The 24,652-nt window shown below is 46.7% G+C and overlaps 1 protein-coding gene across 5 annotated transcripts in view; it reads right to left on the reverse strand.

The window, feature by feature from the left end:
• SLC41A3 (solute carrier family 41 member 3) overlaps positions 1-14,750 on the reverse strand; it is a 140,907-nt gene extending 126,157 nt beyond the window's left edge. Inside the window, exons 1-3 of one of the 5 annotated variants that reach the window (XM_082746407.1) lie at positions 14,170-14,745; positions 13,541-13,600; positions 3,039-3,325 (exon numbers count right to left, since the gene is read on the reverse strand). In XM_082746407.1, coding sequence (XP_082602533.1) covers positions 3,039-3,293 — 255 coding nt within the window. In that variant the 5' untranslated portion in view covers positions 3,294-3,325; positions 13,541-13,600; positions 14,170-14,745. Of the gene's footprint in view, positions 1-3,038; positions 3,326-13,540; positions 13,601-13,855; positions 13,998-14,169 lie in introns of those variants that run through there. The other 4 variants (XM_082746411.1, XM_082746408.1, XM_082746409.1 and 1 more) reach the window with 4 other exon arrangements.
• Between the last annotated feature and the right edge of the window lie 9,902 nt (positions 14,751-24,652).

Raw genomic sequence — 24,652 nt, forward strand, 5'->3', positions numbered from 1 at the left:
AACTTTGGGTGCTGTCTGGCAGGAACTTGGAAAGGTCCTGTTTCCTTGAAAGCATCATTGGCTGGTGATGATAACACTTCCCAAACCCAGAATTACCCTATCTTGGAAATTCCACTTTGGGACATGACATATTTCCTTCTTATTTAATCCATTCTAGGTGCGCTTTCTGATATTTGTGGCTGAAACCATTCTAATTGATTCAGCCAAGGGGAACAAACCAAGGATGCCTGGATACCAGTTTGTGGAGTCTGTATTTTATTCCACAGTTAACCAACACGGATTTTAAAATTCAGATCTGCATCATGGAGGTCCCCCTGACATGGCAGCTGGTCCATGACCCTTTTGTGGGTCTAATGAATACGTGAAAGAAACTCCAGAATGGATATTTCTGCCTAATCTTTATCCTCTTGAGTTGAAAATTTTATGTAAGTTCTTGGAAACTGGCCCAGAACTGCATGAGACAGATTATCAGTGACAACAGCAACAACAGCAGTTAACTTTCACTAGGTGCTTTCTAATGCCTGGCACTGTGACCAGCACTTCAGAGTCCTCTCAACAACCTTGTGGGGTCAACTCTAATTTACAGAAAAGCAAACAGGGAACAAAGAGCAACTTGTGTAAGCAACAAAGGTTGGACTCAAATCCAGTTAGAGTAGCTCCAGAGTCTGGGCTCTTAAGCAGTTCAATTGACTATGATACTGCCTCTCCCTATGTAATTTATAAATTTGTGTGTGTGTGTGCCTGTAGAACCAATGTGTATATGTACAGGCAGCTGAGGTCTATGAACGGCTCTATAAATATGTATGTGTGAAGTGTGCATGCATTTGAGTGTGTGGGATACACGCTCAGTGACATCACATTGGCAGGTACCCTCGATACAACACACTCTGAATATCGCTGGTATAGATCATGGAATGTAGGGAGGAGGACCCAAAGTAATGAAGCCAGTGATGAGGCAGTGGCAGGTGGCAGGAGTGGGGTGGAGAGGAAATCTCTGGGTTATGGAAGCCAGGCACTGAGGTGCTCCAGAGGTTATGGCAATGCTAACTGACCGTGGATTAAGGAAAGATGTAGGGCCAGAGGGTACCAGGTCACTGGGAGAAAGGAGAGAGCTGAGGGGTCTGGAGGTCAGAGAGAGACAAAACATGGGGAATGGGGCTGAATCCGACTGGATAGGGATTCCAGGGTAAGAGAAGCTCATCCTGGGGCCTGACAAGTTTGAGGTGGATCTTTGGAGTGGAGCTGGTCACTGGTGTTGTGATGTTATGAAAAACTAGACAGCAGGGTATTGGAAGGGTCTTTGAGAACCCCAGACTGGGGCAGGGCCAGGCAGATCATGGAGTGAAGTAGGATGGGGTCATAAGAGGGAGTGGTGGGCACTGTGGCAAACCAGAGAATACAGCCACCTGGAGGGGACAGCAACCACTGACTGCAGCCCTAAGAGAATCTGGATCCAACATTGTTAAGTGTTGCCAGGTTTTCAATAGAAAACAGAAATTCAGACTTTTATATGAAATCTGATTTTAGTGTTGGTTTAAAAATAATTTTAAACCAACAGCCTTACAGCTACATGGCAGAACTGGGACTCGAATGAGTGAGGGGCAGGGCTCAAGTTCCCAGACACAGAGACCCCTCCACCACTACCACCCCTTCCCAGAGCCCCCGGAGTGCTGAGTGAGGCACAGGCTGGGAGCTGTCAGACAGGGCAGCCCTGCTTCTCTTAGTCTGCCCCACTCTAGACCATCCTTGTTCTCTGCTGATAGGAGAGATCTGACCAGTCGTTACTTAGAATATTCTTTGGGATTATGCTTTTACAGGGAGGAGAGACAAAGCGCTCTGACAGTAGCAGAACAGGCAAGGCATGGCACATTGGTAACTTTTTTGTCTGATGGGTGACTCCCAGTTCCCCACTATGTGGCATTCCAGTAGGGTTGCAAATCAAAGAACCCTGCCTCCCTCAAAGAGTTATTAATACTTGAGAGTCAGGCTAGCCAAGCAGAGAATGTCCTCCCTCAGGGAACAGTGACTGGACCAGGAGTGGACACCTGACATCAGAATCAATGTTCAGAGACTGATGTGGACATTGACAAAGAGGTCTCTCTTTTTTCTAATAACACATATACCAAGGATTAACTGCCAAGGGCCATCCTCACCTCTAGGTACAGAATTCTGCCTGAAAATAAAACGTAGTTGAGTGACAGAGAAAAAGCCAGCATAATGATATCATTTAAGCACCTGGATTGTGCTGAGGCTAAAATCTAACTCTGTAACTGTCCCTCAGAATAATATACTGCTTAAAATATAACTTTAACTAATGAGGAGTTGTACTGGTGATGCAAGCATGCTTAAAGAAGACCTTGAGAAAAACAGGTACTAGTAGCAGGCCTCTGGTGGAAGGGATGATACATGTCCTTGAAGCTGAGCAGCTGGGGATGCCAGGCTTGCTCAGGGTGGAACACTGCCTGCTTCCCTTTTCTGTTGTCTCCCCTGCCTCAGAGAAAGCCTGCTGTTAAGGTAATCCCTTTAAGTGTGCTTGCAAAACTACAAATCCTTGCTGCCGGACCAGACACACCTTACTCCTCTACTTGTTTACCTCCTTTACCCCTAAGACTTGTGACCATCATATATGACTCACTATTGTATAACCTTTCCTTCTCCTTTGTTGCTATCATGTATCTAATAAATGAGGGACTGAGGAGTTGTTTGGGAAGACAGCCCTTCCAGCTATCATCCCCTGCTCCCTCTCTCTTAGAGCTGACTTGTTTGTGCCTCATTCTTCTCCCGTGTGCTGTTAGAAAAGCGGCATGACCCTTTAGATATTCCAATTACAGGGGTTAATAAATTGTCTCTTTTAGGCTTAACCTGAGTTAAATTTAGTCTCCATCACCAGTAACTAAAAGAATCCTGTGAAATTTGTAGAAAAAAATGGTATTTGAGAAGAGAAGGCCCTGCCCCTTGTCCCTCAAGCTGGACTCAACTTTAGGGACGACATTCAACAATGCCACCAACAGCACTATTACCATTTAGTTCCCTCTTACCTGGAAATAGTTCAAAAGTACACCAGCCCCGGAGAGTCCCAGTCCAGCAAACACGAAGGGGACTATCACCTGAAGGCCAATGGATAAGGCAGTCTCCCTGCTGAGCTCAGCCCCCAGTGGTTTAGAGACTGCCCTTTGGCTCTCAGGCACACGCAGAGGTCCATCTTCTGTGGCTGCAGGGAGTCTTCCAGGACTGAGGGTGTGTGGCAGAACCAGCTCCTCTGGCCGACGCTGCCGGGTCTCTGTCCCATCCATGTGAGCAGAACTGAGCCCCTGGCAGCCGTAACCTGGAAGACACAAAGCAACAGGGACTGTTTGATAGAGTTCCTGACCCCTCTGGGCAGCCCTCAAGCCCTTCTGTCCAGCAGCCCCTCACTCAGCGACTGCTCCACATGGTCTCCTGCAACCCCAATTTAAAGTTTTTTTTTTTTTTTAATTTAATATGCATATGTTTGAGGGGAAAAAAAACACATTATAAAAGATAGCACTAAGTATTTATGAATTAGAGTCAGTAAAACTGGTGATATAGGGAACTGAAAATTCTCTCCTCCATAAAAGAACAAGAAAGCTAGCAAAAACTGTCAAAATCCACTTTTTCAGAACTCTGGAAATTAATCAAAGGCTTGCAGCAATGCAAGGAGTATCTATTCAAGAAAAAATTGCTGAATCTTTAGCAAGAACAGCAACATGGGTATTCATGATGTTTTAACTGTGCCTTTGTCCCACCCCCTGCTCTCTGGTTCTGCAGCAGCCTTAAAAACCAACAGCCCAGAGAGAACAGAATGGGCTCAAGGTCTTTTAAAGCCTCATTCTCAAAAAATTGTCCTCCTTTGACCTAGCAGGTGGTTCACTGGAAACTGCCACTTACAAACTATCTGTATTTCACTGGACTCATAATTTACTCAGTGTAAAAAGCCCCTTCCCTCGGAGACATTTCTTGAAAACAATTACAGGCACTCCACAGCTGCCTGAGGTAGTGTGTAATAGCTGGGGTAAATAATACACCAACCAAAAAGCCTAAAAGGAAAAGCTGCTGAGATGTCTGTGAAAATTCTGCAAAGTTTCTAAAACTTCCTGGGATCTAGAAGGCCACTCTTACTGAGCTGGGCATCTGCTCAGGAAATAGCTGAAAAGGCCTGAAGCTCTACCCTCCAGCTGCTCTGGAGGCTCTGCAGGAGCAGAAAGTGAGGGCTGAGGCAGAGCTGTCCCCTCCCAGGCCCTGTGCTGAAGATGTGCCCCAAGGTGCACACAGAGCCTCCAGGCAAAGACAGGGAGGTTCAGCAGTTCCACATAGGGCATTCAAAGAGATCTCTAGCCAAGCATTACCTGACCACAAGCAGAGACTTCAGTGGCCCTGTACAACACAGAATACAAACTAAAGAAGTCACTCATTAAAGTCACTAAGAAACCTTGAGCAGAGGGGAGAATCTAATTTCTAGAGTTGTCACATTATGAAATTTTTATAAAAGATTTTATTTATTTATTTGACACACATACACTCAGAGAGAGAGAGAGAGAGAGCTCAAGTAGGAGGAGCAGCAGGCAGAGGAAGAGGGAGAAGTAGGCTTTCCACTGAGCAAAGAGGCCAATGTGGGGCTCAATCCGAGGACCCTGAGATCATGAAACCAAGAGTTGGACATTTAACCAACTGAGCCAACCAGGCGCCCCACGTTACAGAATTTTAAATGTCCAGTTTTCAACAAAAAAATAGGAGACATGCAAGAAAACATGATACTATGACCTATGCACAGGGAAGAAAGCAATTAATAAAAAAATATCTTGAGGCAGCCCAGACATTGGACTAACTAGACAAAAACTTTAAATTGGCTATTTTTAATATGTACAAAGAATTTAAGGAACCATGCCTGAAGAACCAAAGAAAGTATGAAAAGGAAGTCTAACCAAATAGAGAATATCAATAAAGAGATAAAAACGTTTTAAAAGAACCAAATAGAAATTCTGGAGTTGTAAAATTTAACAGCCAAACTGTAAAATTCCCTCAAGGAGCACAACAGCTGATCTGAGCAGGGAGAATAAGAAACCACTGAACAGAAAGATAAATCAACACGGATTATCCAATCTGAAGAACAGAAATAAACAGGATGAAGAAAAAAGAACAAATCCTCAGAGGCCTGTGGGACGTCATCAAGCAAACCAGCATTTGCCTAACAGGAGTCTCAGAAAGGGATAAGGGAGAGTAAAGGGGTCCAAAAGAATATCTGAAGACAGAAGGGGCCAAACCTTTCCAAACATGATCAGAAAAATTTCCATAGTCAAGAAGCTCAACAAATTCCAAGTAGAATAAATTTAGAAATCCATGCCAAGGCACACCATAATCAAACAGTCAAACACAGAGAATCTTAAAAGCAGGGAGGAGTCACTCTTCATGGACCAGGACTCCTCAAGAAGATTAACAGATTCCTTCTCATCAGAAACCATGGAGGCCAGAGGCAGCAGGATGACATACTCAAAGTGCTTAAAGAATAAGACTGCCGGGACGCCTGGGTGGCTCAGTGGGTTAAGCAGCTGCCTTCGGCTCGGGTCATGATCCCAGCGACCTGGGATCGAGTCCCACATCAGGCTCCTTGCTCGGCAGGGAGCCTGCTTCTCCCTCTGCCTCTGCCTGCCATTCTGTCTGCCTGTGCTCCCTCTCCCCCCTCTCTGATAAATAAATAAAATCTTAAAAAAAAAAAAAAGAATAAGACTGCCAGCCAAGAGTTCTGGAAGGAGCAGAGTAATAGATTTGCAAGTGAACAAAAACCAGGAGAATTTGCCAATAGCATATCTCCCCTTCAGAATCAAAAGCCCTTCAAGCTGAAGGAAAGGACCCAGATAGTAGTTTGCATCCACATAAAGAAATAAAGAGCGTGAGTAAAGGTAACTACATAGGCAAATATAAAAAACAGCATAAATGCATTTTTAAAATTTATTTTTTATTTTCAGCATAACAGTATTCATTATTTTTGCACCACACCCAGTGCTCCATGCAAACCGTGCCCTCTATAATACCTACCACCTGGTACCCCGACCTCCCACCCCCCACCCCTTCAAAACTCTCAAATTCTTTTTCAGAGTCCATAGTCTCTCATGGTTTACCTCCCCTTCCAATTTCCCCCAACTCCCTTCTCCTCTCTTATCTCCTCATGTCCTCCATGCTATTTGTTATGCTCCACAAATAAGTGAAACCATATGATAATTGACTCTCTCTGCGATTTTATTAGTAACTCTTTTTTCTCTCATCTAATTCAAAGACAACTGCATAACTCAATAATGACAAATCACTACATATGGGTACACGGTAACTAAATATGTAATTTGTATGACAGTAGGAGCACAAAGTAGGAGAGCACAGAGCTATACATAGGAACAAAGTTTCATATACCAGTGAAATAAATATATTCCACTGTATGAACAGACGACATTGTGTTTGCCTATTCATTAGGTGATGGACATTTGAACTTTTTTTTTTTAAAGATTTTATTGATTTATTTGACAGACAGAGATCACAAGTAGGCAGAGAGGCAGGCAGAGAGAGAAAAGGATGCAGGCTCCCCGCTGAGCAGAGAACCCGACGCGGGGCTTGATCCCAAGACCCTGGGATGATGACCTGAGCCGAAGGCAGAGGCTTTAACCCACTGAGCCACCCAGGCGCCCCTGAACTTTTTTTTTACTTGTTGGCTTTTACAAATAATACTGCTATGAACATATGTATGCAAGTCTTTGTATGAACATGTATTTCTGTTCTCCTGAATTATGCATTTTGAAGGGGTGAATTTTATGGTACGTGATTTGGATGTCCGTAAAAAATATTCACGAATTATTTATGGAATAAGGTCAAGAGGCAGACTACAGCTTCCCAAACTCTCTGAGCCCCTGTCCAGTAACAGCTTCTATTCCTTATCACAGATGACCACTGTCCAAACTGGAGAGAACCACTCCTCAGCTGCCGTTTCATTTCTTCCTTAGTGTTACCAACTATGAGTGTCGTCCTAAACAGGAGTGCCTAGGAGCACAGTCCTAAACAATAGTGTCTGATTACTTGGCAATTTAGATCAGTAAAGTCATGCTCTCATTTATTCATGTCTGGTTTCATCAGCCCGACATTAGTGTACTCATGTTCAGCCAGGCTGTGGGACCAACTCACTTTACTGCTGTGTCCGCCACAATCCACCTATTCTGCTCCAAAATAAAAATCGCCTCATTGTTTTTTAATACAAAACTAACGTGTTCTTAAGAAATGCAATTTAGAAATCACAAAAAAGGTATAAATATGGAAATTTAAATCAACAATTTTACTGCCCCCTCCATAACTAACACTAAATCTAGTGTGTATCTTTTCAGAGTACACAAACATACACACAAACTCATGCATGCTATTTTTTTTAGCCAAGGTTATAGATCCTGGCTTGTTTTATTTAATAAAATGTATATACTTGTCCATATATAGTGGATGTAATTTTCATGGCTTCTCATGTCATCCTTGATAATCCACCCAGGTGCTGGTAAAGCCTTTTCCACAGGATTTTATAGGCAGGAAGAGCGGACGGAAGAACTCAGCAGGGCCAAGTCGATGTTTTAACCTGTAGCCACAAGCAGCCCAAGGCCACCATTACCAGGGGGACAGGGCCCCAGCACTGCGTGCAGCAGGTTTCTTAAAGTCAGCAGAGACACTGGGCCTGTGAGGACAGTCTGAGTGAGCAGTGAGTAAACAGGGCCCAGGGGAGGCCTCACATCTTCAGGGACACTTTAGAAGGTAGAAACCTTCAACACACACACACAAGCCTACAGAACTTGGGCCAAGGCAGGCTTTGCTCAGCTCAAAAAGGCAAGAACCCACAACAAACAAACAAACAAACAATGGGAACAACTTATTGCAGCATGACTCCATCTTCCTAAAGGCTTTGTAGCAGTCCAGCAGTGGGATGGGAAAGGTCTGCTCCTCTAGCCACAGCAGGTTACAGGGCCCACCCTGACCCCCTCCCCATCCTGATCCCCTGCCGCCGAAAGGAGCCACCCTCACCCGGCTGGTCCAGACCCAGGTCATTCGTTAGGACTAAGACACCTGTTCTACTTTCCCAGTGGCTTTCTTGCCCTAAACCCTCAAAGCCTGAACCCTTGAGGCAAACCAACCACTCTCTTTAAATTCATCACAGTCTGTACAGCAGTCCTGGTAAAGTGAGCCAGGCTTCCATGGGAGGCCTGGTGACAGCACAGAAGCAGGTAACAGAGGAAGAAACAGCCCCAGTACAACCATCACTGGGAACCACATAAAAAACTGTCAATAGGGTCTCAAGTCCCCATTCTGCTCTGCTATGTGGCTCCCCTGGAAACCTAGAAAGGAAGGACAATTAGTAGAGCAGGGCAGGGTGGTCCCTGAGCCCCTGAAGTACCATATCCATAATTTCTTAAAAAAAAAAATAATAATAATAGACACAGCTCCCCATGACCAATGCAGTGGTCCTTCACATCTCTCTTGGCCTCGCAAGTCTCAATAAGGTCTATTACTGCCCCCATCACATAGCAGAGGAAACACAGAGTAAAGGACATGGGGAGCACCAGCTTCTCGTCTGTGCTCCAGAGCCCACCTCAGCCCTTGCAAGGACCAGGGCTCACAAAGGTCTCCTCTCTCCTGCCTTTTCAGTTTCTCCCCTTTACCTCTCCAGGATCATCTGGTGACAATAGGACCTTGTTCTAGAATCTCCCTCAAGCCACCCTCTAGCTTGCACCCCATTTCCTCCTCCCCTTCAGAACACAATGAAAGAGACACATCCCCACTGTCTCTGTGTCCTTCCTCTGTGCTCAACAGCCATCCATCTCCTCCCTGCATAAGTGGCCCTTGCCAAGGCCACCTGCACAATGCCAAACAATTCCCCCAAACCTCAGCATGGCATGAGACACTCTCAAGGATTTAAGACCTGCCCACCATGGCCTCCCCCACATCCCTGCCCCTGCAGTGTGCCCCTAGCCCCTCCTACATGTGACTTTAGCTCTTGTTCCTTTCATCCCTCCTGATAAAGTCCATACTGTCTGAAAGAGCTGCTGACTCTCAAGAACGATGGCCTGCTCTCATTTCTGAAACTGGCTGGACTGGGACTGCCCTCTTCCTGCTAAGTTTAGGGGAATTCTAACCAATACCTTCCTGCTAGAGCCCATAAAACACTCCACCCTCCTTCTCCAAGTTAGAATGCTCTTTGGGACCCTTCCAGTGTTCAGTACTCTAGAATAAAGGCTATGTTAATGGTTCTGGGGCTGACTCTGTTTCTCCTTGAGACTACCTTGTAGTGTGTGCCAGACATGAAGCCTTTGATTGCTAAGGCAGCCATAACAAAGACCTCTGTGAACCCAGCTGTATGACACAGCTACTGGCAGACCACCCAAAAGCCAGGCTACTGCACCCATGGAGCTCCCCCTTTAGCAGATCCTAGTTTACCTAGATCACTGACAGCCTGAGAGACCCCACTTCTCCTCCCTCACCCTGATTCTTGCTCTTGGGTTTTAAAGCATCCGATAAACAGTGAACCCAAGAAACCCCAGTTATCCCACCCAAGGAAAGGCTGGCCCTATGTCCTCGCCCCCTCCCTCTCTCTACCTGAGACCACACTGTGTGGCTATGTGGGCCTGAGGCATGCAGTGTCCCCCCAGGACCTGTAAGAAAGCTTGTTCTTCACAATTCTCTGATGGGTTTTGCTGAGGCACTTCCTGTGACAGTAAGAACCACAAGGGCCAGTCCAGCCTCTACAGTAGTCCCAGCTGGGGAACTGGTTCGGGGCTCACAAGTAGTACAGGTCCACAGGCTTCCCTGGCCTTTACAGCACCACTGTGGAAAGGCTGACAGGGATGTCACAGCCTTCTCCTCCTGGCTTTGGGCTACCAGATTTAGCAGATCAAGTGAAACTGGATACTGAAAACGGATTCCTTAATTATCTGAAATTCTCTGTCCTTCCTAATGGCCCTTCCCAGGTTTCCATGCATGCTTCACTTCGTCCTACTCCCCTGGTGTCCTACGTCCCTTTTCAGTTTTCAAAAGACAACTGTTGCTTCCCCCACTAAAGGAACCCCTTTTCTTGCTGTGGCTTCTCCTCCTCACTGACCTCTAGCACCGACACTCCAGACTCTCCTCACCTCTCTTGTGTCCACAGCCTGTGTCTGAACCTCCCCCAGGCCTGTGCCTGAAATAACAACGATGTGTTGGTGCTGCTCCCTCAACAGAGGTCTCCAGCTCAGCCCAGATCCAGATGTGGAAAGCCAACTTCCCACTCACTGGTCTGAGAGGTGCCTTGGGCACCGTAGGTCAATGTCCCCATGCCTCCTCTCGATCTCATCTTTCCCATGAAAGGTACCACAGCCACCCAGCCAGTCAACACAGAAGGCGCAGATATAAACAGAAAGGGCCTGGAGTTCAGGAGGCGTGGATGTAATCCTTTGGATTTTATACACGTCTATACTGTTCAGCCTTCCTTCTGATGAACGTACACTATTAAAAAAAACCACCTTTCTTTTTTAGTGCAGCCTTAGGTTCACAGAAAAATTGAGAGGGAGGTACAGAGAGTTCCCCCAACATCCTGCACAAGAGAGGAGCAGGGTACACTAAACCTACACTGACACACCATAATTGCCCCAAGTCCAGTTTATATTGGGGTTCACTCCTGTGCTGTACACTCAGTGGGTCTGGACAAATGTGTATGATATGTATCCACCATAATGCACTCATCCAGAGTAGTTTCACTGCCTCAAAAATCCTCTGTGCCTCATCCAGTCATCCTTCCTCCCCCCTCAGTGCATGAACGATTCATCATCCATTCAACAAATGACGTTTTGTTCCTTCCTTTTATACTAGGGATTTTTCTAGGCACCAAGAATACAGTGAAAAGCAAGACAGATAAAGGTCCTGTTCTCAGGAAATTTGCATTGTAGAGGCAGAGACATAAATAAACAAGAGAACAAACAAATGAGCAAGAGAAATTAAACACAGTGAACTGACAGGGACTACCCCAGGAAAATGTAGGGTAAGGTAAGATGGAGGAACAAGAAAGGCCCTAGAAGAGAGGATGACACTTTACTAAGCTCTAACTGATTTAAAAAAAAAAAAAAAATGCCAACTGCACAGGAGCACCTGGTTAGCTCAGTCAGAAAAGCATGTGACTCTTGTGAGTCTAAGCTATGATGGGTATAGCAATTTCTAAAAAATAAATAATAAAACTTCTTTAAAAATGCCAACTGCAAAGGTCTAGGGAAAGAGCCCTGCGAGCAGAGACAGCAGCAAGTATAAAGGCACTGGAGTAGGGCAAACTTGAGGATGGCACGATAGCCTGTCCTGTAGGGCCTTAAAGGCAGAGCAAGGAGTTCTTGTTTCTTCCTCAGACTGGTTTTTCTGTTCCAAAAGGCAACTCTCTTGCTTCTCCCACTAAAAGGAATCAGGGCCGATGAGTGTCCCCAGATGACTCCCGTGAAGCCAAAGTTACACCTCAGCAATAAATGCACAGAACACTAAGAAAGGGTAAATCACTTGTTTTAAGTCCCTAGGTTTTCCCCTGCTTTGTTACGCTTCAAGGGTAACTGACAACTCCCAGCTCTGTGACTTCAGTTAGTTCACCTGCCCTCCTCTGGGGCTGAGAGCATTGAGGGCTGAGCTAAGGACTTCCAGTGTGGAAGAGAAGTCTTAGACACCCAAGACATGACATACTGCAGGATAGCTGAGTATATAGCATCGAAATACTCAAAGTCAATGTGAACACCAACCTTAAAAAAAGATGTACTTTCTGACTCTGACACTTCTAAAAGTAGTCCAAAGCAACAGGACTTTCCTTTAGTCTGGTGGGTACCCTCTTGCACCTCTGACACTCAGATATTCATCTCTAATACTCAGAACCAGGACTCTTAGAGGACAATAACTTCCATAACTTGAGATTGGAGAAAAATCAAGATGGCTCTGGAATATTCTGCTGTTGCTAGAAAATAAGATGCTTTCAAAAGTGTCTGAGGGATGAAAATGACAAAGGAACAAAATGTAAACAGACCACCACTGTCAATCAGTGATAACTTCAGCATCTAATAATAATAAATACAGTATAATTACCACTTCACAAGTTGAATCTACAAAGGGCCACAAGTTCATTAGGAGATCAAAACAGGAAAGTTAAATACAAATGTATAAAACCCATTAGGAATAAAATAAAACTGCCGATGACTCCCTCCTTGTGGTGAGATTCAGGCACACCACAATGAGTTTCCAGATACACCAAGAAACCAGGTTGGCACCAGGAGGCAAGTGCCAGCAGCTGAGCTAAACTGAAGGGTTCCCTGACTGCTGATAAAGAGACCATGTCTCAAGGTGCAAGGCAGAGCTAGGGGTCCCCATGGAGCAGGTCTAAGAGAAACTTGTGTGAGGAAAGCACAGAGGAATGTCCTCTAAAAATCATCTAAATGGGTCAGAGGCACAATGTGGTGAGCGCCCAGCAGGACTTCCCACCTGCTCTGTGCCCCCAACAGCATGAGGACACCATATCCCACCAGCAGAAACCTCACATCCCCATGGACAGTGGTCAGAGCCACTCATCTTCCTGGAGAACGTGGGAGTGTTTCAAGAGAAGAGGTTCAAATGTCATTTGGATCAACAGGTCCTGAAGGACAGGCCTGCTGGTGAGGAAGGCTCCTGTTGGGAGATTGGGCTTTGGACACAGTAAACCCTATGAGGGGCAAAGCTGGGGGGAGATGGCATGGACTCCAGGGCAGGGGTGCCTACCCGGCCTTTCCCTCAGAGGGCACAAGATGGAGGGAGTGCTCCAGGACAGCCCCCCACAACAAAGAACTCCCCAGCCAAGATGTCAGTGTGGAGCGAGAGCCCTGCAGGTCCAGAGTGCTTGGAACCCGTTCCTCTGGTGCAGGCAACGAGAGGGGCTGGGCCAGGATAACAGGGCCCAGGTGAACACTGGCTGCCAGGTACATGAGTCTATAAAGTTGCTGATCTTCCAGACGCCTCCCAGTGAGTCAGGGAGAAGCTGGCCTTGAATCCAAGCCATTTTGGGAACCCCAGTGCACATCAGGTCTGAGACCTGGTCGCTAGCACTTCATAAACTAGTGCTCACCCCAAGGCAAGAAGGATGGCCATTCCTAACTATTCAGTGGGCAGCTGAAATGCTGGAATCAATCAGCTCCACCTAGCTGCCCACTACCTGGCTGTGAGGTCAAAGTGCCTCTGGGCTTCACAGGAGACCAGGTTCAGTGGGAGCACCCTGGAGCCTGCCAGAAGGGTCTGAATCCCAGCTCTTCTCCTTCCTAAATGTGGGTCCTTGGAAAAGTTCAATTTCTGCGCCTCCAGTGCCTCATCTGTTAAATGGGGACAATAGCACCGACTTCAAAGTTGTGAAGATTAAATAACAACACATTTATTTCACAAGACACCTGGCCAGTCCCCATCACTAGTTAAAACCCCTCAAAGTTCTCATGTTTTAGACCTGTGGTTCTTAAACTATGGCTGCATTAGAATCACCTGGAGTACCCACCTGGGTAGTTTCTGATCAGTAGGTGCGGTAGAGGAGGCCAGTTAAGCCCAGACACTGGACCTGTGGGAGAGGAGGGTGCCTCAGAGATACTTGAAGAACAAGACTTGCCCACACTTCACAGTCTGGATTCCCCATTTCCCACCAGCAAGGGCACTGAACCAGCCCTGGTTTGTCTCTCTCCATCCCACGTCCCTCATCCAGCGCTGCCCTTGCCCTGAGTCCTAACTTGGCTAACTGACTACGCGTCGCTTCAGCCCTAGGTCCACTGGAACCACTTTTCCTTCCCTTTCCCCGTTTTACCTTACATTTGCATACCTCCTGGCCCGGCCTCTCATCTGACATCCTGGCTATCGGTTTACCTCTTCTTCCTCATTCCCCAAGCCCGGGGATTCCCAGGTGTGACCCACCGGACCCCGAGATGCCCTGGAACAGCTCTGGGTTTGCTCCCTCCGCGGTGCACCCGCATCCTGGGCCCCACCCCAGCGCTTCCCCTGGGCCGGGCCTCTCCAGTATGACCCACACCTACCCAGACCCTCCCTCGGAGTGCCCGGGTTTGGACCACACCCTCGGTTTACCCAGACTACGCGCACCCCCGCCCCAGCCCGCGTGAGGCGCAGGGTCACGCTTACCAGATCCCCTCCCGGGCGGCGGCGCACAAAAGTCGGGCAGAAGTTGGGCCGGCGGCGGGAAGGGCTTACGGAGGAAACTAGGAAGCCAGGCTCCTCCGGCCACCCCTCCCGGCTGGGGCCTGACCCGGAGACGGCGCGCGGGGGCGGGGTAGGGGAGGGGCGGCCCTGGAGGCGTGGCGGAGGCGGGGGGGGGGCGGACCAGACGGACCAATCGCGTTGCCTTGCCCAGCCCGTGGGGGAGGTCAGAGCCGCGCAGAGCCCGCCCTCGGGGACTGGGACCGTGGAGCTCGTGTTGAGGATTGGTGGCGTCGGAAGTCGTCTCCAGGCCCGGTTCACCCAGGTTATGACTGTGTAAACCGAGCGTTGCCCGAGCACGCCAGGACCCCTCCTCCTATGTGGTAGTGAATCATCCAAGGCTTGGTTTACAAAAAAGGAAAACGGGCTGTAAAACGTCCTGGGAGGATACGGGGCTTAAGGAAGTACGAAGACGGGCCATTCCTAAGGCACAGATGCTTCGCGGGCAGCCAGTGCTCCATCAAGTCCCCAGGAATAGCGTTTTGTTCTCGTGGCTAATGAAAGACCCCCTCTCCCCTTGCTAAAGGCTTGTTTAAGTAACCTGATGTCCCCAGAGACCCCCTCTCCCCTTGCTGAAGGCTTGATTGTTCCCATAGCTGAATGACAACATATATCCTGCACAAGCAGGATGTCTGTGATCACCCGGTCTGTCAAAAGAAAAGAAAAATGAAAAGTAGAATGTAACTGGGACTTTCCAGAGTGCTGACCCAAGAAACCACCAGAACGCCCTGACCCCAACATCCAATCATGCCTGAATCAAATTAATCAATTAGACTCCTGTAACCATGCATATCTGCTTCTATAGGATCGCTTCCCGCCACCGCCTCCCGCCAGAACAAACCGTTGTGTCCTTGCCTTAAACCCAGTGCCTGACAATGCTTGATTTAAGTTAACCAATCAGATCCCTGTAACCAAGCATCTGCTTCTGTAAGCTCGCTTCCGCCACCCCAACCCTGCCCTATATAATCTGCTCCCCAATTTAGGCTGGCGCGCTCAGCCCACAAAGGCTGATGCGTCCGCAGGCGCCTGTGTAACCAATAAACCTCTTGCAACTTGCATCCAGTGGAGGCTTGCTGTCTGCTTCTTGGGTGCGGCTCCAGGGTCTTCCACTAACATCTTTGTTGTAGGAATGTGCGCTCATGCAAAAGTAGAACAGTGGGATTGTCCCACGCGTCCATGCACCAGCTTCCATCATAATCTGCACCTTGCCTTTTTTTTTTTTTTTCCCGTCTATATCCCTCCCCACACACACCTTCCCCCCAGCCCCCACGTTGGAGCAATTTTAAAGCGTTCCAGCAGACATATTTCACCTTTAAATACTTGAGTATCTTAGCTAATGTATAAATGTTTGTTTTCTCAAACATTCCCATGATACCACTATCACACCTAACAAAGTGAGTAATATCCAGCCTGGTTCTATTTTCCGTGATAGACTCAGAAATGTCTTGACTGTAGGTCTCTTTTAACCAAGATCTAAAGAGGGATGATGGATTTTGGAGGCAGAGAGCCTCAGGCCAAGTTCAACATGAGTTCAACCAGAAGAGTGTCCAAAACAGGGATGGGAACGCAAGGGCGAGTGAAAGCTAGATATTTGCCAAGATTTAGTACTACATGATATTATTTCAGCAAAAGACAATTCTGCAGATTAAATACAAAAATATTCTACAGGTTCACAGACACACACTCATTCACACCCTGTTTCTCAGGAAATGTGCAGCCTTCCACATTTGGGTACTGCCTGCATACCTCCTTAGGCACCTAGGCTTCAGGGGCCAGCCATCCTCTGGCACCTTCTGCCCTCCCCACAGAAAGAGGGTTTATGTCCACTGGTAGCTAGTAATCCTGCCCTAAACTCTCCAGACCATGCGCCAACTCCCCAGGACCTGAGAATTCTGAATGACCCTAAGCCCACTTCTCGGATGTATACCTGGATCAGTGCCCCAGAGAATGAACAGGTGGGGGGCATGCCCACAGGAGTCCAAGAAGTCTACATTAGAACCCAGCCTCCCAAGTTGCAATGGAGGTACATTTGTCAAGGCTAGACAATAGAATAGATTGTATTTTACAGCCATTTTTTTTAAGATTTTATTTATTTATTTACTTATATGTTTTTAAAGATTTTGTTTATTTATTTGAGAGAGAGAGAGAGACAGAGGCAGAGGGAGAGGGAGAAACAGATTCCACACTGAGCAGGGAGCCCTATGCAGGACCCTGAGATCACGACCTGAGCTGAAAGTAGACGCTTACCCAACTGAGCCACCCAGGCACCCCAGCCATGTTTTATTTGCATATTTAGTTAAACATATGGTCTGTGGGCCCCCATTTGTAACCTTGCCGTGGGTTCTGTAACTTTTTAGGGGAGATTATCTTGTTTCAATATATAGTTATGGGTATAAGAAACATTTTATTTCCTACCTAACTCTAATGCAAGAAAAATAAGCCAACAAAAGTGTAAGGATAAATGGTAACTAACAGTTGACCTCTAGTAAAGAAGCCATAGGGGAGAATACAGCACTCTTGAGAAGGGGGCAGCCCCAGCTCAGCTCCAAAGGACAATCTCCACGCTAGGACACAGGACCCATTCCTAAGGGCCTTGGTAAGTGGCGGGTGGTGTGCACCAGGTCCTGGCTCATGCCCCATTCTCTTCCTCTCACTTACAGCATTAATAAGTGCCCACCCAGAGTGCTGCCTTGGGAGTCCACAGGCCTGTCTGAATTTTAAGCGGTAAGTAGCTTTTGCAAAGAGCTACTATGCCAAAACTGTAGTCCTGGGATGGAAACTTAAGATATATACACCTTACCATTTACAAAATGACATTTGTAAATGATAAAGTTTTATACAATGTTGGGGATATTATGGACTAAATTATGTTGTTCAACCCCCAACCCCAACAAATTTGTGTATTAAAGCCCTAATCCCCTTGGCAATGGGGCCTATAGGGATGCAACGAAGGTTAAATGAGGCCTTATGGGTGGGACCCTGAGAAGATAGGACTGATGTCCCAAAAACTGGGGGAAGAGACTCAAGAGATCCCCCTCCTGTGTGTGTGTGTGTCTGCCTGTCTTTCATCTCTCATCTTTCTCTGTGTGTGTGTCTTTCATCTCTCATCTTTCTCTCTCTCTCTCTTTCTTTCTTTCATCTCTCTCTTCCTGTCTCTCTGTGCTCACAGAGAAGAGGCCATGTGAAGCCCCAGCAAAATGGTGGCCATCTACAATCCAGGAAGAGAGGTCTCACCAGAAACCAATCCTGTTGGCTTTAGCTGGAACTTCAAGCTTGAACTTCAAGCTGTGAAGAAAGACCTGTGAGAAATAAGTTTCTTTTGTTCAAGGCACCTGGTCTTTCACTTTGTTGTGAAAGGCCAAGCTGATGAATGAAGGAAATTACTAATTTCACAAGCTGAGTTTAGGAAAGATATGACCCTTATTTTTCTCATCTGTAAAGTGATGTTAATATTAGTGCCTACCTCAAAGGGTTGAGGATGACAGGAAGCCAAGAGAAAGAGGAAATGGAGGAAGCCATATATGTAAAGTCCTCAGCACAGTGCTTCAGATGTAGTGAGGGCTCAACCCATGTTTCCAGCTACTATGTTTATTGTTACTACTGAAATTCTGACAGGACAAATCCCAAGCAGGTGGCTGATTCCAGGCATGTGGATGGGTCCCTAGAGGAGGTTTGGGACAAGGTTGGGCTTTACCCCACCCACAACTTTCCTCACATCTGTCCTTTCTGCCCCTTCTGCACAGAGTGGAGGGGTGCAGCCCCACCCCACAGACTGACCCCACAAAATGACTTTAGAGTTTAGGGCCCTCATCCTCTTCCCACAACAAGCCCACCTGCTCCTGTGCTGCCACTTGGCCATCCCCTCAGAGATTGCAGCAGGCTTGGCCTCCTGCCCAGTCCTGTCCCTGCAGAGGCTGCCCTCTGCAATGGCTCCCTTAGCCTCTGCTCAGGCTTGGCTTGTCCTCCCTTGGGAAATTCAAGTGCACACCCCTCAGCCTCCTTTCTCCCAACCCCCAGCTGCTCTTAACTATGTCATTGTGCTATTTCAGGTTGGATATTTTTTCTTCTCAGACTGAATTCTCCAAGGGAGGAGACTCTGTTCTCTGAACATATCCACTAGTACCTATCAGATGCTTGCTTTAAGTTGCTCCCTCCCAGCTCCCAGAAGTGATGACCTTGAGATGAGGATTCGAGTTCAAGTAGTTCATTTGACAGATCATCCCAGAAGACATTGGTGGGAGAAGTGAGGAGGTGAGGGAAGGAAAGGAGGGCCACCAATAAAGTTTCATTACCAAGCAAGTTACCACTGTGGACATCTGGAACTCAGTCCTGCTTGGACCTCTGGGAACCTCAGACATATCTTGAAGGGTGTGCAAATCTTAATTTACCCCAAGTGTACGTGAGGGCTACTTCCAGGGCACAATTGTGCACTGGCCCTTCCGGCCTGATGAACTGTCAGATAAGGTGAGCCAGTGGCACCCACAGGTAGAGAAAGACTTCCTGGGCACCACTGCTGGCCCACATTAAGAAATCGGGAGGTGTGCCTGGGACTGGAGGGGGAACCTGAGTGGGGCAGCAGCAGGGACATCTGCAGCACCAGAAAGACATTTGTTGATTGTAGAATAAGTGAAAAGTTGCAGAGCTGGAGAGCAGAAGTCTGATTCCTGGCCACTTACTGTGGGTGAACATTATTGTCTGCATATCAGTGCCAACCCTCAGAGCAAACCTGCCTTTTTTATGGCTGAGCAAAGTGGGGTCCCAAAGAGTTATTCCACTTGCTCAAGGTCACAGCTCTGAGAGACAGAGCTGAGATTCAAACTCTGTGCCAAAGGAATCTAAAGATGACCCTTCCATTCGATCGACCAGACTGCCTCTCTCAAACGAGCAAACAAGTGAATGAATGCATGAACAAATGAGTGCTTTATAAGGGAGATGCTCTGATTCATCTAGTGTCCTGGTTCAAAGATGACTGCTCCTTGAATTAGCTGCTCTTGGCTATTAAATTTAAAATGTCAGATTTACACAGGAAACAGTAAAATTCCAAGAAATGAAATCTGGTCTGTAAAAATGATGAAGATAGTTCAAGATCACTCAGGGCCCCCTGATTCCTGCCTGGCGTGCTGAATAATTTGGGGCTGGTTTGGTACCCACCACTCCAGCCAGTCCATGACTGGAGTGACCCAAAGGTGACTGAATAACCCAAAGGTCATTCCTGTGCTTCACTCACATGAAATGAAGTGGGCCATTGGTTTTGTTTGTCCTGCCAAATCAGTGACCCCATCCCAGAGCTCTGCAGGGAACCAATAGAGACTCAGTGACAGCAGGAAGAACCACATGGGCCTCGAGGTGGGACAGGACTATAGCAGTTCCCTCTGTTCTGGGCCCAGACCACCACCCTCACACCGAGAGCTGCCAGGAAGGAAGACAGCATCACTACTCAGAACCCTTCTGAAATTTGCAAAAGCATAAATGTGAACAAAATTATTCATGCTGTAATGGAAATAGAACCTTTCACTTCACTAGGATTTTCCAATACATGCTCACATCTGTGCTTTCATAGAATCATTGTGACAGACTTGGGGGCAGGCAGAACAGGCATTACCATTCCCACTTTCCAATGAGGAAACTGAGGCTTGCCCACCAGGGAGTGTCTGGACATGCAGGTCTTACAATGGAAGGCATGATCATGCCTCTGTTAGAAAACCACCCCACAGCAGACCTAGGAGTCTTCTCTACCCTGCAAATTACTTGACAGCAGATATAAGATTCATGCAAGGGGACTTACAGCACCTGGATAGGGGCATGGCATCAGGGTCGGCATCAGTGAAGCTACTGGTTCTCCCTCCAAGTAGGAATGCCAGAAGAAGCTAGGCCCACATCCAGGACCTTGCCAGCCTGGAGATGCAGAACAGAACAGTCCCACAAATGTAGATAACACATTCAAAAGCTGCCACCTCAGGTATTACAGACCCTTAGAAACAACACCCAGGCTTCTGGGAAGACACTTCAAGGCCCCAGACCTCAGAAGGAGGACCTAAGATCACTGAGCCTGTCACTAAAAATAGTCCCACAAGTTCTGTTGACTTGCCTTTCATATTCCTTTGAAGAGCAGCTGGCAAAGGAGACAGTCACTCACCAGACATGAGAGCCCGAGGAAAGCCTGTCTCCTCATCTCTAGATGCAGTTTCCTCCCAAAGGCCCAAGAGGCCCAGCCCTTTCCATGCCTGGAGGATAGCAGTATATTAAAACAAATGAAGGAATGTTAAAACAGGCTTACAAAATTTGTGGTGCACTTTTCTTGTTATTATGTTCAATTAGCATAGAGTCCATCATTAGTTTTTGATGAAGTGCTCAATGATTCATTAGTTGTATATAACACCCAGTGCTCATCACCACATGTACCACATATACCCTCCTTAATACCCGGTACCCAGTTACCCCATCCCCTTACCTCTCCATTTCATAACCCTCAGTTTGTTTCCCAGAGTCCAGAGTCTCTCATGGTTACTCTTCCTCTCTGATTCCTTCTCATTCAGTTTTCCCTTCCTTCCTCTGCGGTCCTTCAAGCTATTCCTTATGTTCCACATGAGGGAAACCATATGATCATTGTCTTTCTCTCCTTGACTTATTTCATTTAGCATAGTCCCCTCTAGTTCCATCCTTGTCAATGCAAATGGAAGGTATTCATCCTTTCTGATGGCTGAGTCATATTCCTTTGTAGATAGGAACCACAGGGTTTTTTTTTTTTTAATCCATTCTTCTGCTGAAGCACATCTCATCTCCTTCCACAGTTTGGTTATTGTGTACATTGCTGCTATGAACATTGGGGTGCTGATGCACCTTTACACTACATCAAAATCATAGGATTCAAGTTTCACCTAACATCTTTTTTTGTTTTGTTTGTTTGTTTGTTTGTTTGACAAATTAAATCTCTAACTTTACTGTGAAGTGTGTAAACCTGGTGATTCACAGACCTGTACCCCTGGGGATAAAAATATATGTTTCTAAAAAATAAAAAATTAAAAAAAAATCTCTAACTTTATTTTTTAAATTTAATTTTATTTTTTTTCAGTGTCCCAAGATTCATTGTTTATGCACCACAACCAGTGCTCCATGTAATACATGCCTTCCATAATACCCACCACCAGGCTCACCCAACCTCCCAACCTCCCTCCCTCGAAAACCCTCAGTTTGTTTCTCAGAGTCCACACTCTCTCATGGGTCATCTCCCCCTCTGATTTCACCCATCTCACTTCTCCTCTCCAACTCCCAATGTCCTCCGTGTTATTCCTTATGTTCCACAAGTAAGTGAAACCCCTATGATCATTGACTCTCTCTACTTGACTTATTTCACTCAGCATAATCTCCTCCAGTCATTTCCATGTTGCTACAAAAGTTGGGTATTCATCCTTTCTGATGGAGACATAATATTTCATTGTATATATGGGCCATATCTTCTTTATCCATTATCTGTTGATAGACCCCTGGGTTCTTTCCACAGTTTGGCTATTATGGACACTGCTGCTATAAACATTCGGTTGCATGTGCCCCTTTGGATTACTACATTTGTATCTTTAGGGTAAACACCCAGTAGCACAATTGCTGGGTTGTAGGGTAGCTCTACTTTCAACTTCTTGAGGGACCTCCATACTGTTTTCCAGAGTGGCTGCACCAGCTTGCATTTCCACAACAGTATAGGAGGGTTCCCCTTTCTCCGCATCCTCACCAACATCCATCGTTTCCTGACTTGTTAGTTTAAGCCATACCTTACTGTGGTTTTGATTTGTATTTCCCTGATGCTGAGTGATGTGGAATCCTTTTTCACGTGTCTGTTGGCCATTTGGACGTCTTCTTTGCAGAAATGTCTGTTCGTACCTTCTGCCCATTTCTGGACTGGATTATTTGTTCTTTGGGTGTTGAGTTTGGTAAGTTCTTTATAGATTTTGGATACTAGCCCTTTATCTGATATGTAATTTGCAAATATCTTCTCCCATGCAGACAGAGGCATTTCAAAAATGCATGTGAAGACAGACATAAGCAGAGTACCAGAGACAACACTAGGAAACAACCCTGTACAGAAACCAACTTTCCACGGACATCTTATTTCATGAAGCTAGAAACATTGTCAGAAGTATGTGTCCACAATAAGGAAAGTGCCCTCTACTCAACTCTGAGAAATAAGTGTGGAGAAGGTAACTCAACAAACTTTTTTTTCACGAAGATAGAAAGGATTTCCCGTGTACATGTGGAAGCCTGAGGACAACACCTTAGACTAAAAAATGAAACTGCGATGCCATCAGATAGATTCCTCCCACTTCCCAGACCAGAACCCCGACCCTAGCCCTGACTGTGCCCTTTCCTGTGCCCAAAACCGAGTTCTGAGGGCACAATCAATTGGAGTCAACTGACAGATACCGGATTCATTAGTCAGGAACACAGAAGGAAGCCATGCCACTTACAACTCCCAGATGCTGCTTGAGAATGGGATTCTAGTAAAACACCTGAACTCTGGCAACATTTAGAACATCCCCCCGAGGACAAACCCCAAGCCTGAGCTTCACCCTAATACTAGCCCTCACCTCAGACCTCAAGTTAAGACTCTGCACTACCACTGAATTGGCCCCTAACATCTTCAGGATTCTAACCCTTATCCTGGGCCTAAATGTGACCCAGACCAAACCCAAACCCTGGTTGGGAGGGTCCAGTGGATTGTGGACACCTGGACAGTGCAAAGCCAGTCGGGCAAGAACAAAGAAGGAAACTGTGTGGATTGCAACTCCTGGGATATTGCTGGACACCATGATTCTAGAGAAATCCTAAACCTCAGGAACATAAGAAGCAATCCCCGAGGCCAAATGGGAAGCTAGATCCTCACCCTAATGCTAGACCTCAACTCAACCTTTAGGGCATGACTCAGCCTTGCCACCACTAAGTGTCTACCATCTCCTGGATTCTCACCCAAACCCTAGGAATGGCTCTGAGTCTACTGCCCCTTGAACTCTAACTCTGAGGAAAGATGGGATTTGGGACCAAAGACTGGTTCAGGACAAATCCAGCAAGAAAACAGGAGCCAGCCATGCAGCAGGCAACTGGTGCAGTGAAATAAAAAGCAGGATTCCAAGGAACAGGTGACACTCATGCCCAGTAAGTGCGTAGACCCTGAGACCCCACCTGAATCCGCAGTTCACCCTAAAGCTCATTCAGGACCCAAGGCAAGTCTCCACACTGCCTTCAGATTGCCTCCTCTACCAGACCATAGCCCTAACACTAGTCCTGCCTGTAGAACAACCTACTGTGCCTGAATACTGGTTCTAAGGGCACAATGGATTTGGGTCACCTGGTGGATACCAGACTAATGGGGTCAGGATCACAGAAGGAAACAGTGTCATCACCAAGCCCCCAGATGTTGCTGGATGGGGAACATGATTTTAGCAAAAAAACTGAAACAGCCACACTAACAGCATCGCCCTGAGGCCAAAGCCAAAGACCAAGCCTCACTCTAATGCTAACCCTCCCCTCAGCCCTTAGGATAAGACTCTTCATTGTCATTGAGTTTGACCCTAGCATCTTCAGGATTGTTACTTGTTTATGTAAAGTATAGGTGGGAAATTAGATGAATGGATAGGAAAAATGGAAAAGGTTTTTCCTGGAAAAGCACTGAATGGCTAACTCATCAGCCAACTGTGTACTACTGTTACTTTTGGCCCCCATATCATAAGCACCCTAATGTCATTTGTACCAAAGAAAATTAGAGTGATAAAAATGTTAGTCTTACATGCTCAATATAACCCCCTTACAACAGGAGAACATAGAACTGGCTGAAAAGTCAAGGATTTGACTAATTTCCAAAGAAAAGGTGGGAATGTAGGGGTTTGGTTAGCCAGAGGAACTTACTTGTAAAACCCAGATATAGGAGTGGGCCAGGCCAGATGGAGACATCCAATCAGTGGGGCGCGCATATATTTACTGTGGTGAGTTGAAATCCCATTGGCCACCTGTGTGTGGGCCGGGCTCAACCACCTCTATAAAGGTTAGTCTGTGAGGCTGGGTGGGGGTAGTAGTAAGAGGAGTTAGATAGCCATTAGAATAGCCATTAGAATAGCTGTTAGAGTAGCCGTTGGGATCCATTAGGATAGTCATTGGAGTGCTAGTCGTTGGGAGCTGTGATAGTTGTTGGGAACAGAGCCGCAGTACTGCTGCGAGTGGCCTCGCCGCCCCAAACTGGGGCCCTGCTGCAAGCAGCCTCACTGGAGCGGCGTCATTCCAGGAAGTGGCCTCGTTGGCGTGCGGCCTTGTTGGCGAGAAGCCTTGACCAGAGCAGCCTCATCTTGGGAGCGGCCTCCTCTAGAGCAGCCATTTTTCCTATCCATTCATCTAATTTCCCACCTATACTTTACATAAACAAGTA

Source organism: Mustela nivalis, assembly GCF_964662115.1.
Source record: "Mustela nivalis genome assembly, chromosome: 1".
Taxonomy (NCBI): Eukaryota; Metazoa; Chordata; class Mammalia; order Carnivora; family Mustelidae; genus Mustela; species Mustela nivalis.